Raw genomic sequence first — 15,678 nt, 5'->3', positions numbered from 1 at the left:
TCTGCCGCCAATCATTTACTCTCCACACAGTGATATATATTAGTTCAGTCAATCTCCTCGCTTATACTTTAATATCTCTGATATTTTTTGTCCCTGCAGAAAAAAAAGCTCTCAGCCCAAATGATGTCACGTGACCAGGATGAGTCTATCTCTCCACAGACGAGCCCAGCGGGGGGGCGGCATGTGCCAATCAGAGGAGCAACGCCTGGAGGAGGCGAGTCTGATCAGCCTAAAGAGGAATCTCAATTTAGAGAAAGAACAGCTGCGAGAGAGATCAACAAAGTGAAGAGAAAGAGTTTTGTTGACCTCAAATCTGACTGAGACTCCAAGTCTGACAGGAGAAAGAAGACGGAGCAAAACAAAGAAAAGAATCTTGCAATCTACAAGAGGACATAATGAGAGAGCCGACAGCTTCTCATCTCCACTTATGCCAGGAGAGTAAGATTAGCCCTCCTAATCACAGGAGCATTCGATAGATACATGCCACCCACTCGGGGTTGTGTGTCATTGTTGCAGCCCTGCTCCAGTAAGTTAAGAGCAAAACCCTACTTAAGTAATCAGGCGTTCGGAATGTCGCAAAAAATAAATCATTAACGGGATTGCAATGAAGAGGAAGGAGACAGCTGTGAAGGAGTCTTGATGTGGCTTTAAGTGAAGCAGCTTAAAATTGTGACCAGGAAAAAAAAAAGAACAGATAGTAAAAATAATCCCACTCATCCATATAAATTACAACATCAAGCAACCGGCCATCTGTTTGGTCCGTGGATTTAATTTTCCGTCCATAAAATATATATGGAGGGGAAAAAAAACACCTTACATGTACAATATGACAGACCATCTCATGGCTTTTTCTGCCCGTCCAGCAAAACCAGACGGTGTTCACCTTTAACACGCTGCAGTCAACGACTCCTTCAGTGAGTTCAGCAGAAGAAACTACACAGAATTATCCATTTTATTCTGTACAAGGAAGTATGTAGAGTCAAGCTTCTAAAACACGACAGAATTACACACACATGCTGCTCCCGCTCTCAGTCTGTAACCGTGTTACAACACACAGCCCACAACACACACTTGCTAGTTTACGATGCAGCCGTCAAGAGGTCACATCAGCTTATCCGGACATGTGGGTAAACAGCCTCATCGCACGGATCGGTAGTTAGTTCTCTTAACAAGCTTAGCATACTGCAAGAATTTTGATGATGTATTGGTGTGTACAGATGTGTGCTTATGAGAACAAGGGTTGCAGCTCCATTCCAAAACAAATGAAACAGCAGTTTTCAGAGGATTCTGCGTGCCTGAAATGCGGCTCCGCATCACTTGTTAAGTCCCTGCCCTTCGTATCAGACCTAGAACCTGCAGCGTTTGAAAGCAGGGGACTGCTAACAAGCTTCCGGCAGCTTTTTAACCAACTGATGAATCTGGTTCAGAGGTCCGTCCTTTTACGTCTGAGAGTGAAACGCGTCTGAAGTTCAGCGGTTCTCTTTTGTCTCGCTCAAACGTTATCAACACTGATGTCACAGTGCGGCCTCCATCATCTCGGCACAGCGCAGTTTTTATTTTTTTCATTGGGTGATGTGTGAGTAATGCCCTTTCCTGTCCTCCGCACATTACGCTTTCATCATGATGGAAAGAAAAAAAAACATGCTAATGATACTATCTGATGAATAAAGTCAGATTCTCCATCAGAGCTGAGCAGTTCTGGCTGGTTTGGAGATTATTTTTTTATGCTTCACTTCATTATCTGGCTGATGATTTCTAAAGCCGCTTAAGAACGTTACGAGAGTTGCCTTAAACCAGCGAATTAAACATGTTTAACGCAACACATTTTAACCAAAGCTTCGCAGAAGGATTTCCTTTCCCTATGTTTTCGTGTTAGCAGTGAAGCTTTGCGTACAGATGTTTTCAGTTACAGGGCTACAGGATGTCTGTTATGACATCTGAGTTGAATTCATTTAGGCGATGTGGTTAGATTATCACGTCACACGTTTGCATCCATCTACTTAAAAACATCTGCATTCAAACAACTCTGACGTCCAATTCCGGTGCTTTTAACTACACACGTTTGACTGTCCGGATGGTCATTGGAGTCTATATGCAAACCTTCCACTGGGATGTAAATACAGATTTCTGTTGTGCGCTGCACAGAAGCTGCGCACAGTCCTACTCTCTGGGACTCTTTAAGAGCAGGCTGGGGGACATTCACCATGATGGAGTATATTTTGGGCAGATTTCAGGCCAACACTCCACGGCCGGAGGCCCCTACACAGCTTCCCTAGATTTCTGGCTCAGCTCCTCGAAGCGCGGTCTACAAGTTAGTCGATAGCTCTGGCCTGCATTTGCCCAACAGCATGGACATCATCTACTGAAACCTTCAGAAAAGACTTGTCTCTCATAGAGAAAAGGTCACTGACTGTAAAGAACCTTCAAGGTCATTTCAAATGTCTCAGCTTTTCGATTTAATTTCTTATCAACTCAATGAGTGGAGTTCATTTATCTTCCGACTGGTATTTGAAATGAGAAGTAAAGGTTAACCACAAATGCCATGTTTATATGTGAATCACAGGGCTGCTGTGAGAATGAACTGAGTAGTATGAGAGAGAGACAAAGTGGACATGAGTGAAAGGTCAGTGTCTCCCTGCTAAGTCTTATTATTTCTGAAAGTATTTAATTTCTTCCTTTCACTCTTACGAGTTTTTTTAATGCCACTGTCTTGCTGCCATATGCCTGGGAGCAGCTAAGCTTATCTAAGGCCTCTGAGGAGAAAGCCTTACCATTCTTATGCCGGCAGAAGAAGACAAAAGCTCCTCTGAGACCTAATTTGCAGACAAATAACTAGAAAGAAAAATAGATAAAACCATATGCGAATTCTTCCTCTGAGAGGTGTTGTACACCACGGTGAGTATTTTTCAAAACGGGAATCTAGACTCACTGCAGGCTCCCTGTTTTTATGGTGATGATATGGTGAAAAGGAAAAGCCAAAAAGAAAGGGCACATGTCTAAAAATGGAATGTGGATTTTAGGGGTGGCTTCTCAAACTGCAGGTTATAAGTTATGATTTTCAGTGGGGGATAAATGGTAATTAGTGCACTGGGTGTTGCCATGTGACTGGGTGAATAAATAGAGATCAAGGGTGGAAAGCAGACGGAGCTGCTAAAGAAAGACTGGGTTCAACGAGAGGCAAAATCCACTGTTCTGCCACTGCTGCCATTCATTTATACAGGAAACATAAGAAAAACAACTGAGAACAACGACTGTGTCCAATCAGAGAAGCATCATTCCCCTTTTCCAGGATACTGTTCAGCATCTATCTTTGGAAATGTGACTCCTTCTTTGCTGAGATTGGTTGTTTTTCAGATACACTTTAAAAAGTAGGTAAGTTCTATATAAATAATGCTGAGACAAAGTCATTTTTCATAGTTAGTACGATTTTTTTTAAATCAATTTTATTATCAATTCTTATTTCCAATCGATTGATCGATCTTACAGCTAGCTCCAGAGATGAGCTGTATCCAACAATTTCAGCAGCTTTTACAGAAAAATTATTATGGCATGAAGTTTGGAAAGGTAAGCTGCGTTCGAACACTCAAGCTCTCTAATTCTAAATTTAGACCTCTTTCTTACTGCATCCCGCTCTTTGACTGTGTGCTTCTCACTCTACCTTTAAGTGCGGCATTAGGGAGCGACTGCAAACATTTTTGTGCTCAGACGTGGTTAGGCAGCACGCACGTGTACAATTGATGTTTTTACCATAAATCGGCCCTGGTGATTCACACAGAAACTTTTAAGAGTCCAATTTCAACTTGCTAATGGACACTTTCAAAGTGCTCGTGTTACTTTTAGCTCCCACCAAAAGTCAGCTATTCACCACAAGGAAAAAAGAACTGCATCCATTTCCCCTGATGATGTCATCGCAGCCATTAATACCAAGCAAGTCTGTTTACTGAAGTTTGCTCTTTTTTGCTTTTTGAAATTGTGCGTCTCAGTTTTATGGTTTTTTTTAAGGTTTAATGAGCTCTATGTGACAGTAAAAACCCTCCTGTCCCCTCTGGCTGCTCCTCTGCAGGACAGTGGCTCCGTGCAGAGGAGAAATCCCATCAGACTTGATGGTCAGATAGCCAAACAGATACACACCAAGGTGTTCACAGCAATTTCACAGCTATCAACCCTCATCACTGTGAGGGGGCAGAGGGTTCAGGGTAGTGGCACCTGGAGGGAAAAGAAAGCCTCAGACGATGGACATATCTCTTCCCACACAGGCTTCTCTCCTGTATTATTCACTGCATTCATATCTCCTATCTATACCCGAGCCTCGGTGCTTTTCTGGCTAGTGTGCTAACATACAGGTGTATTTTTCTGCAGCTGCAGGAACAAACAGAAAGAAAGTTTTTTAACCCCAGTGAAAAAAAAAGGTTGTGATGTATGTATAAAACCTGAGTGCAATGATTTGCAAATCGCATGAACCAATATTCTACTCATCAAAATCAGACAAACAGCAGGCGGAACACGTTGAAATTAATTAGGTTAATCTGCAACAGGTCAGTAATATGGATGGTGTGAAAAGAGCATCTTAGAAAGGCAGTGTCTCTCTGAAGGTTTGAAGGTATTGGTCTGTTCATTTTTACAATTTACACAGCTTCTCGCCTGTTTTGGAAATGTACATAAACATGGAAATACGAATGTTTAAGTGATGTCCATGTTTCTAATTTCTCTCTTCCCATCACACACAAACATGGACTTATGTGTAAGTCTTCTCAGAAAGGAAGTTGTGACAGGAACAATGTAGTTCAGAGAGGAATTAACACACACACGCATGTATATATACACATATGTATGTATGCGTATGTGTGAAAGCATTAAATGTACACAGATCCCACTTTCAGTACAACTCTATACGGGTTTAAACACAGTGCAGCTCACAAAGTGAACAATAAACAACCAATGCTCCATCTATAAAGCATCCATAACAGTAATTCCACATTTCTGTCTGCAAGCTCTCACACACATCACCAATCCAAACAAACCGAGAGCAATCAAAGAATCACAGGAAGCAACTCCCACAAATCAGAGATTAAATGGGAGTCAGTCCAGCTTCACATCTTATGGCCCTGGTACAGTCAACTCTCTCTGTTGTTGTTGTTGCTGTTAGTTCTGTCATCCTCCCCTTGTCTTCATGAGAAGAGGTGCCGGGTGGATCCTTTTTTTTTTTTTTTCAGCCTCTAAACTGCTTCATTGCGCTTTCAAAGTGACGCTTTTAGGCCTATCAGAGACGCAACTTCTGTCAAACAACCAGCTCCGATTTCTTTATGTTCTGTTTGTCAAAAACACTCAAACTCACGGTCCACTGAATTTAATTTTTTCTCTTTTTCACCGAGCTGAAAAGCCTGAATGAGAGAATTCACGATACTGTCATGTAACGTTTCCAAAAAAAAACAAAAAAAAAAAAGCCAAGAGTTCATGTGCAGTGTGCTGGAGCAGCACAGCATGTGGAGCCACGATGCCTGATGGAGCATTTGGGGACCTGGGGGAATGAGAGCAGATTATCAGGCTCCCGAGCAAGCCAGCTGCCGCTGGAGCAGTGTGGGCAACACTACATCCTGTCTCCTTTTTTCTTTTTATCTCCCTTCCTCTTTCATGGTCACCCTCATTAAACAGCAGAGATAGCACACGCTTCTTCACTCAGACACTGGCGGCACTATGGGAGAGTGACAAAGCTCCTGCACATCAGATGTGCTCCATACAAAGAAAAGAAATGTGCTCCTAATGTGTCCGGTGTTGTCAACGAGACACTGGGCTGCACATTTAAATGTGCAAAGGAAGAAATATTTTTCCCAAGGACGGCTTATATCTTTCTTCTCAAAACTGTGCAGCAGAACACAAAAGCTGCCTTTGGGCACTCTCGCCAGGACTCAACAACATTTTACAAACGTGTTTTTGCTCACCAACACTTTTTGGTGCTTTCACATCAACTGGGGGTAAACTGCCGTCAGCGATAGAAATAACTTCTTAAATTCTCTAATAATAAATGTATCGTTTGCAAATACTTGTTCATTCAAAGGTTCATTTTGTTTTGATATAGACTTGTAGAAGATGTGAGCCGGTTTTTAAGTTGGTGTGTTTCTGACAATATGAGAGTCATTTTCAACTCCCATCCCAGTAAGGAAAAGAGAACTTTTCTAAATCATCAGAACTGTTGACTGCAGATCAACAACATCACACAAGAGAAGAAGAAGAAGTCCAAAACGTGGTGACATTTCACAAAGAAAGGCATCAGTTCTAACATCATTCAAAAGAAATGTGGAAACACCAGCAGAGAAATCTCTCTAAACAACATGTGATTCACACCTCGAGATGCCATGCAGCGGACGCTCTACATACCTGCATCGATAAGGAGAACCCATAATAGTACCGGTATTAGAGTTGCACGATACCCGCGGTGCCAAATCATTACGGTTCCTACTGTACTAGAAATTCTACACGACGGTACTACCGTGGATTACTACACTATCGTACTAGTTTCCGCTACACAGCGCCCGCCTCGACTCTCCTCCCGGCTTCTCACCGCTTGCTACTCCCTTGTAAACAAACCCACGGCAACCACCGTCTCCTCAGCATGTTGAGTTTGTGTCTGAACTGTTGGTGGGAGAAATGATTTTGACCGTCTGCTCAGTATAGCTGAAGAATCCACGATTTCACCCAATCAGGGCAGATCCTACTTATTTTTCATCTCAGCCTCTTCCCAAACCTACGGTGCGGGCACGGCCAACACCGTCCTGCAAAGAAGTTCTTTAATCATCGTTGCAGACTCCAGGTTTTCCTTGTTTGGCACTGTGAACAGACCACTGTCCCTTTCTGAACAGGAGAGTTGTGTCCCCTTGTGCAGGTCTAGATGGTCATTTACAGTGTGTTCAACTGCAAATTTTACACCCATCTGGGAAAGAGTTGTCAGTTTGGTGCATAAGGGCCCTTAAATGCCTATAATCATGATCTCTGTGTAATTACAGAAGATAAAGTCTTGGAACACGGGACTAGAATTTTGCATTTTGAGACAAGACTTTGCAGCCTTTGAGACCCACATGACCGTGGACTGCCTTTTTACTGGCCAAGATCCACAAGATCCACTGATCCCACAGAATAATGAGCCATTTTCATCCATCTTTTTTGGCAGCGGATACAGTTCACTGCCTTGTCGTTTCTGCTTGTAAGCTTGTGTCTGCCAAACAAGCCGGGATGAGCAAGTGCTCTCTGGCCCCAGCTCAGCACACACCTCTGTGATGATGCTGCACAGAACCACGTCTGTTGGTTTGTGTAGTCATTTGACGATAAAGGTTTCCTTTCTAAACCAACCTTCAATGTGAACATATGTGGTTAATGAATTCCTCCTGAAAATACAGCGGCCTTGTGGTGGTTGTCCCATCTGGGTAAAGGTGCATAATAGCACTGCCATGGGCTGTTTTTGTTGTGATAAAAAAAAGAGTTCAATCCAATTTTAGGTTAAAATGACGTTAAATTAGAAGCTAAATCTGAGAGATAGCGGCATGTTATCATCCCCGCATCACAGACATTCTGCCACGGCGTCATGGGACCGCCTGCACCGGAGGAAAACAATTATTATCTGAAAACAGGAGGCGGGGAGGCACCATGCGTAGAAATTTTAATTAAAAGACTGGCAGAGTTTCATCTCAGTGTGACAACTTCATTATTTCCCAATGATAAAACGGTCTAGTAGCAGAACAAATGCAGTTCGAATGGAGTGGCTTCCATGGGCGGTTTAAGTGGGCCGGCCAGGCTAATCATTTCCCTGACCTTCGCGTTTTGATATCTGGCAGAAGAAGTGAGGTGAGACTGAAATGAGTGTAATTATTCATATCTGGCTTCACAGCTTAGTGTCAGCTATAACTGAGCTTATGACCAAAACGTTAGAACACATTCTCAATGTGCTGCTTTAAGAATAATTCCCAAACTGTGGTTTTTGTGTTGTTGCTGTTTTGTTTGTCTTGAGTGTCGTGTGCTTGTGTTCTCGTACCTTCATCGGGATCGTTCCTGGACGATGCCTCCAGCAGCGCCACGCTGGCAGCAAATGACACGTGCCTCTTTTTCTCTGATTGCTGGAGGTTGTTGGCATTTCGTCCCCTCCTGTCTGCCTTTCGCTTCCTGGTCTGCATCTCCTTCTCGTACACGGCCCATCTCTTCAGCTGCTGGGTTCGGCGCTTCTGTGCCGCCCGCAGCCTCTCCAGACTGGGCACCTTGTCCAGCTGCTGCAGCTCTTGGATCAGCTCCAGGTGGTTGGCCATGGTGCCACGGGGGTGGGGGTGAACAGCAGTTGTGGGAGATGGCAGCGGGGTGAATTAGTGGGGAATGTGTGATTCTAGCGAGGGCTGCACCTTCCGCCGTGGCCTCCTCCCGTTATCCTCATCATCATCCTTTCAGCAGCCGAAATCCGCCTGTAAGAGGAGATGAGACGCTCTGTTCTTACAAAAATCAGCCACAAACTTTTACCAGATGGAACTTTTGACAAATATGTCAGTAAATACATGAGAGAATTTAAAAGTTCTAGTAAAGGCTGTAGGGGCTGTACACTCCCGGGAAGCGCTGACATTTTAAACTGAGCATTGGTTTGATGCACATCAGGAAAGTGCAGAGTTGCATTTTGCTGGTCTGCTCAGACAGAGCCAAGTTCAAGAGCTGAGCAAGTCGGTTTTAGCTGTCTGACTCGTGAGTCTGTTGCGATTTCAAATAAAAAAACATTAGGCTGAGACAAAAATAAAAACAACATCTTATCTCAGAAGAGCTCAGTTCTCTTCCATTTTCTGAATGATGCTGAAATTTCAGGAACGGGGACAAAAGAGCCTCCACGGAAAAAGTAGCTCTTTCTGTTCTAACTGCATGACTGATCATGGATTGTGCTCTCAATTTCCTATTTACTTTGTGAGCTGCTATAGATCGTTGTCTACCATCCTCCATCAAGGTTAACCGCTTCCTTAATGTTGCTGCATAATGAGAAACTGATAAAGTGAGTTGAAGAGGGGATTTTTCAAGTCAATGCAACGTTTAAGTGTCTTCTCTGGCTGTAAACAGGAACATTTTCAACTGAAAGTAGCTTAAGGGATGCTGACTAAATGTGCAGATTATTGTGTGCAAAGGACCACAAACATCTGAAATACAGCTGAAACAGTACATATAACGTAATATCACAAATATAGCACAGACAAACCTGAGCTTAAATCACTTCCTTTGAATTGCACTTTTAATACAATTGGAGGTCCAGCCATGACTCATCCACAGACACTAAATCAAATGACTCAACGTAACTTTAAAAACAAAGGTTGCATGTTTGAGAGGAGCTGAATGGACTTACTATTTCACAAAAAGAGGAAACTCATTTCCTAATGTCTGCAGCTGCTCACGAATGAAACCATGCTGTCCCGCAACATCATCGGATAAAATAAAGATCACCGAAAGTGTGCTTCCTTCGCCTGTCTGCCATCAGCCTCATGCTACTGTACAGCTCATTTGCACCTCTCACCTAAATGCTGGAAAAACAGAAAGGAAACCTGACATATATTCACTTCCTACAGCACACTTTCAGTCATCGGTTTACCAGCCCAGCATGTCAATCTGTTTTATTCTCGACTTTCAGCCAAAAAAAGCAACACAAAAGGCGCCTCCAGCGCACGACGCAGTGAAGCCTTTTGATGCTGAAGTTTCCAGTGCACAGATGTGATACATCCTTCACAACAAAACCCTGTTTGCAAATGACTAGCTGAGATGGAGACAACGCACTCACTGCTTTGAATGTCTTTAATGCAGCATATGATTTGCAAAGACTGGATCACGACTCAGGGGTCAATCACAAGAAGATTAGCAGCAGGAACTGAAATTATTCTGATGGAATTTCAAACTTAAGCTGTCATAGAAAATTTCTATTTTTATTTTTTTTTTCCCCCACCAAAAGTCTTTCAAGGTAGACGGGCGGCGGATGCAGACGTGCCGACATCTGTGTCGGTTTCATTTGTGGGTTTGCACCAGTCAGTTTTTGCTGTGACAGGAATTATTTTTCCGGTGGAAACAAAAAAAAAAAAAAAGAAGAAGAAGAAGAAGAAGGTAGGCATAACATTTTACAACTATCTAGTGCTTTCATTTCTGTTTGATGTATAAGGTTATGAGAACACATTTTCTCTTTCTCTTGTATTCATTGTTAGCAGGCTGATCGCTATGCTCGTCCCCAATGGACAAATCACTTCACAAACTTCATGTTTCCATAACTAAAAGATCAAAGAACACGCAAACCCCATCCTTATAGTCAATCAATCAATGGGAGTATAAGAAGAGCACACCTGGCGAGCTGCCGTCCTCTCCTTCTCTGCTCCTGGGATTGTAGCAAAGAAAGGTGGGAGGTTGTGGAGAGGTAAGTTTGGGGTAACCTTAACACTTAATCTAGACACATTAGGGTAACGCTTGGTGGCACAGAGTGAAGTTTTGAAAACTCTTTTTCTTTTTTTTTACATAAGTAAGTTGTCCTCTGTTTGATTTTCAGATCAGCCTTTGAGTTAGGCCTTTGTTTTGTTATATTACTTCATTTCATTTGGCACAACCAAACATCTGTAAACTCCCCCACAGGTGTTTTGGAAAGTAAACTCTAAATTGTCCCTTGGAGTGAGGAGTTGGTCTTTCTGTGATGGACTGGCAGCCTGTCCAGGATGCAGCCCGCCTCTCGTCCAATGACAGCTGGGATAGGCTCCAGCCTGCGTTTCATTTTCTCAGTTGTCTCAGTTGGATTTTGTGATCGCAGTGTTGCAACCTTGTTAATCAGGGGACATAATGCAGCTTTTTGACCACTCAAAGCACTTTTACACTATGTGCCACATTCACACTTTCATTCTTAGTTCATACAGTGTTTTGGCTACACAGCGCTTTTGTCTCAATAACACACCAATTTAAGCGTCGGAGGCAACAGAGGGTTCGTTTCTTGCCCGAGGAAACTTAAAGATGTGGTAAGTGGGATCCGTAGATTGAACCACCAGAACCAGCAAATGTCAAATCTTCCCTCTGAGCCACAGCCGTCCCAGAAGGGTGTGACAGTGACGACACTCATGAATACAGTTACTTCACTTCACGTGTTCCTGCCACGCTGCTCCTCCTCACAGAGACACATCCATTCAACACACATTTGAGCTCATCTTGATGCACCATTAGGGCTAAAACAGGAAATGCAACATAGTGAGCGAAAGAAAAAGGCTATTTGGATAATGCGCAGAGTACATAAACAAGGTTTTAAAAAAAAAAAACAAGAGTAAAAAACAATGTCACAGACAGCACCTGTGCCCGAGTTCACTTGTTGTGTCTTATTTTGAATGTAAATGGATTGCAAACTCAATTATTTTCCTTGTAATATGCTTAACAACTGGACATAACTAACATTTTCTTAGTAGTAAAGTTTTAACTGTCTCATTTGTCAGTGAAATTAGAGCTGCCTCCAGCTGAACTGCTGCCAAAAAGCTCAGCCACCCTTCTCTGCTTTTACAGACGGAACTAATGAGATAATAAATGCTCCTCAGAATAGAAACATACATTTTAATTCAAACTATATGGCAAAACTTTTTGATTTTCACTATAATGTGTCCAGCAAAATCAGCTGCTCGAGAAAATGTGGTTTCCACCAATCAAAGGGACATTGTGTGATTAAGATGACACACTCTGAGGTGAACTCTCACATTCATGAAGGCAAATTAATAAACAACCCAAGGAAATGAGCAAATAAACAAGAGCCTTAAAGGGGGAGCAGAACCAGGAAAATGCAGACAAATGCACTGATGTAACCTCAGACGGCTGCATCTCTAAAAGTCTCGATCACGATCCGATTAGTTTGTTTTCATCTTACATGGTTAAAGTTTCCACTGAAGCACCACAAAGGAGCCAGCCCAGTCGCTGCGTGCGCCTCCGTCAGTGAAACGTGAGTGCAGCAGCCAAAGTGAATTAACTTCAGACAGGATGTGTGACAAACAAGGAACGTCCAGTGTTTTCTTTGGCTGCCTTTGATGGTCAACGGCATTAGTGCTGGGCATATGAAACCCAGGAGCTACTGCTGATCAAATCAGTGGAATCAGAACAGGGGTAATGGCATTACTCACATGCACTTAATTCACAGAGACACACACGCACACGCACACACACACACACACACACACACACACACACACACTAGTGACAGTAAAGCCAGAGACAAAAAAAAAAAGCAACAAAGGTTTTAAACAGGCACAATCTGAATCAATCAGGGACTGTCCATGATGCAGTGCAAAGACTGGACCCCCATAAAGGTTTAAAAACCATGAACAGACAAGATAAGATAAGTTTCCACTAACAATGAGGATAACATGTCAAGCTAACCATCGGGGAGCTGATTTCTGCTGCAAAGAAATGTAAACACAGAAGTTTTCAACTAAAATCTCACCGTCAAGCTGTCAAATTCCTGAAAGGCGCTCTGAACTTTTATTGCTGTGTACTTAATAACTTTAAAGTCTCTGGAAAGAAGTCTTATATTCTCAAGTTGTAGAACTTGTAAAGCACTGCACCAGCAGTCACCCTGCAGGCTCTTAGCCAGTAAAGATGCACGTTTCTGTTTCTTTCAGTGACTATTTTGCTAATCTGTAATTGCTTTCATGTAATAATGTAATTTTTCATCCAAAAGGTTCAAATATTTGCCAAAAAAATGTTGCTTACATTATTTTAACTTCAATATTTCCCAGTTCTAGACTGAGAGTGTAATCATGCACAAAGCCCTCTTTAGTGTCTCTGCACCCCCTCTTCATTTAACTATCCCGATTCACTACCTGATTATTGCCCACGCACGTAAAACACAAGCGTGGACAATGTTGCTCAAACCACAATTAATTTTTCGAAGAAAACTGCAGATTTTTCACTAAAACCTTCCCACAGACTGAGCATGAGAGCGCACAAGTTAAAAGGTTGAGAAGCAACATGTTGCTGAGCAACATCCATCTCTTTATAGGAAATCAGCGCCTGAAGGACACAGCAGTTTCATCACATCCAAAACTTTATCACCATTTATTCCATGGGCATTAAAACAGGAAGTACAAACAAATCTCCACCTGATGATTCGACCAACGCCTCTCTAAAAGGGAGGCCGATGCACACAATTCATCTCCGTGAGATTAAAAACAGGTGAAGAGTAAAATTACATCAGCACAGCCTTTCACACTGCGGAAGATAATAAAGAACAAATCATCCAAAGGATCAGAGGAGACGGTTTTGCCCATTAGCTCTTAAGTGGGGCTGAAAAAGAATGTTAGCCCGGTTCTTTCGTTGGAAGCCCAAGAACAAGCTGGAGAAATCTTAAATCAAACAAAGCATTTATCACTAGGTCACAGGTAAAGTATGGCAGCGCTGGACTCAGAGTGACAGAGCTCTCACAGGAAATCCATCAGCCCGAGCCCCGATATCTGGACATATTTCATATTTATCTTCTTCACATTTATCTTACAGAGGTTGTACTTGACCGAGTAAAATTGGCCAGTTGTTAGTGACAGGAACAGGCCAACCACCATCCACACCATGTTCTTTGGATGTGATAAACAGCATGTGTGTGTGTGTGTGTGTGAGTGTTGTTTTAGGCGTGTATCTAATGTACCAGTCTATCCGACAAGACACAGAAGCTTCATCTGACCCAGTTATTTAGTCTAGTTATGCTTAAAGTCTTAAAATCTTGCACCATTCAAGGACATACACTGCATACTATGAGCAGAGTGGACAAGTACAAAATAGGAACATAGATGAAATACAGAATATGAGTGCATAATGTCCAAGAACAAAGCCAGTTCTAACAAGAAGAAAATGCAAATACTTGTACTTGATCTGATGTCCTGGCAAGAGGCAAAGACAAGCTTTTCGATGCTATGTAAAACACCGGGAGTGGTAGGTGACTGTAAGCCCTGCAGCAGTACCACAGCGGGGACACCCAGGGCCAAGGCGGCAAATCACAGATTGACCTCAATCAGCTCCCTGGCTGCAGATATGACTGTTGCACTGCACTCTGCACTGAGTTCAACATTCTTACATAAAGGGCAAAAGCTACATTTTATGCAGATTTTTTTTTTTTTTTTTTTTAAAAAGCAGGTCAAACTGTTGCTGTAAGAAAACCACTCAGGCCCAAAGCAATCTCCAAAAACAGACAAACAATAACGAGGGGATTTTTTTTTAATTCGGGTTTTGCCTTTGAGTTTATTCAGGTTTCAGAAAGTGGCGGCTGCCTACACAAACCTCGGCTCTGTTTTGACAAGATCACAAGAATGCAAACACAGCCAAACACTTCTGAATAATATATAAGTGGTGCGGACCTCAGAGAAAGACAACAGACATCACGTCTTTCCCAAGAGGCCCCTCAGTTTTACCTTCTAGTGTCAACCCGTAATGAGTGCTGCAGCACCAAAACATTTAGAAAAGCGTCTTATGCGAGGCAAAGACACGGCCTTAAACACGTAATATGCCACAGACAAATAGGCCACATTTTCCAAGGTAAACTGTTCTTGCATACTTGGAGCTGTTTACAGTATCTCACTGGGCTGATCGGAAGACAAAACTGGAGAAAACAGGACAGCTTACAGAGGCCCCGTCACTGAACGTTTACGTCATGCTGATCCATTTTCATCTCCCTGACATTTATAACTCTCATGTTCAGGAGTTTCCACTTTTATGAAGACAAGCATAAGCTTAACAGCTGGACATAAAAGCATGTTTCGTTTGGGAAACGGACAAACTATTATCCTAGTTTGGAAACAAATCATTCCGGCAAAGGCCTTAAACTCACAGCGTCACCATTTAGTGTGCATGCAGCAGCGCTGTGGCTGTTAATCAAATATCCTCACAAACCAGCTGGATTGAGGTCATTCTGGACTTTCCATCATCATTACGAAGGTGATTTGACAGAGAGGGCAATGTATTAGAGACCTATAGAGAATGGCAGTGTATCAAACCCCTGTAGAGCAAAAAGCTCACCACAGCTAAACCGCTTATCGATATCAAATGTCCTGCTGGAATTTTGTCCGCACTGAGTGCCTCAGCGCCGGATCATCCATCAATCGTGTTTTTCGGCAGCAAAGACAGATAAACACGCAGCTATTCGATTTGACTTTGACAAAGATTTCTACTTGAGATTCACTTGCCAACAACAAAGGAGCTGAAGAGAGTCATCAGCGGAGCCCGGATGATATGTGGGCTGAACGATACCATCAGCCATAAGAGGCCATCCAAGGGGCCAGATGCAAAAAGAACGAATCTCATGCATTATCAAGGCCATGTGTACCCAGCTGGAGCAAATAAAGCCCGATGGTGAGGTGGGGAAAAAAAGGGGGAAAGGCAACAGAAATTAACATAAAACAAAACAGTTGAACACATCAGATTAGGAGTTCTGATTTTCTTTTTTATCATTAGTTTCTATAACTTATTCTTATTCACTTGAGTGAGTGCCGTATATTTTGGCAGACATGCAAACAATCAGGCACAAGAATTGCTGATCTGGCGTTGTTGAAAACGTTGGGTAATAAGACTTTAAAATGAGAATGAGTCCTTTCTCTCTGCCGGCAGAAAATGATAGTTGGCCAATGCACCGCTTTAGGCTGTTTATTGTTAAGCTTAAGCGAGAAACTGGGTCTGCCGTTGCTTTGA

General features: G+C 42.6%; 1 protein-coding gene across 2 annotated transcripts in view; it reads right to left on the bottom strand.

Moving 5' to 3' along the window:
* Positions 1-15,678, bottom strand: part of ppp1r16b (protein phosphatase 1, regulatory subunit 16B) — an 83,164-nt gene that overhangs the window by 42,515 nt on the left and 24,971 nt on the right. For both annotated transcript variants that reach the window (XM_072381813.1, XM_072381814.1), the window contains exon 2: positions 8,024-8,441. In XM_072381813.1, the coding sequence (XP_072237914.1) occupies positions 8,024-8,291 (268 nt within the window). In that variant the 5' untranslated portion in view covers positions 8,292-8,441. The remainder of the gene's footprint in view (positions 1-8,023; positions 8,442-15,678) is intronic.

This window comes from Leuresthes tenuis, unplaced genomic scaffold, assembly GCF_036924035.1.
Source record: "Leuresthes tenuis unplaced genomic scaffold, fLeuTen1.0.hap1 SCAF_3, whole genome shotgun sequence".
Taxonomy (NCBI): domain Eukaryota; kingdom Metazoa; phylum Chordata; class Actinopteri; order Atheriniformes; family Atherinopsidae; genus Leuresthes; species Leuresthes tenuis.
This window is presented reverse-complemented; position numbering and strand designations above follow the sequence as displayed.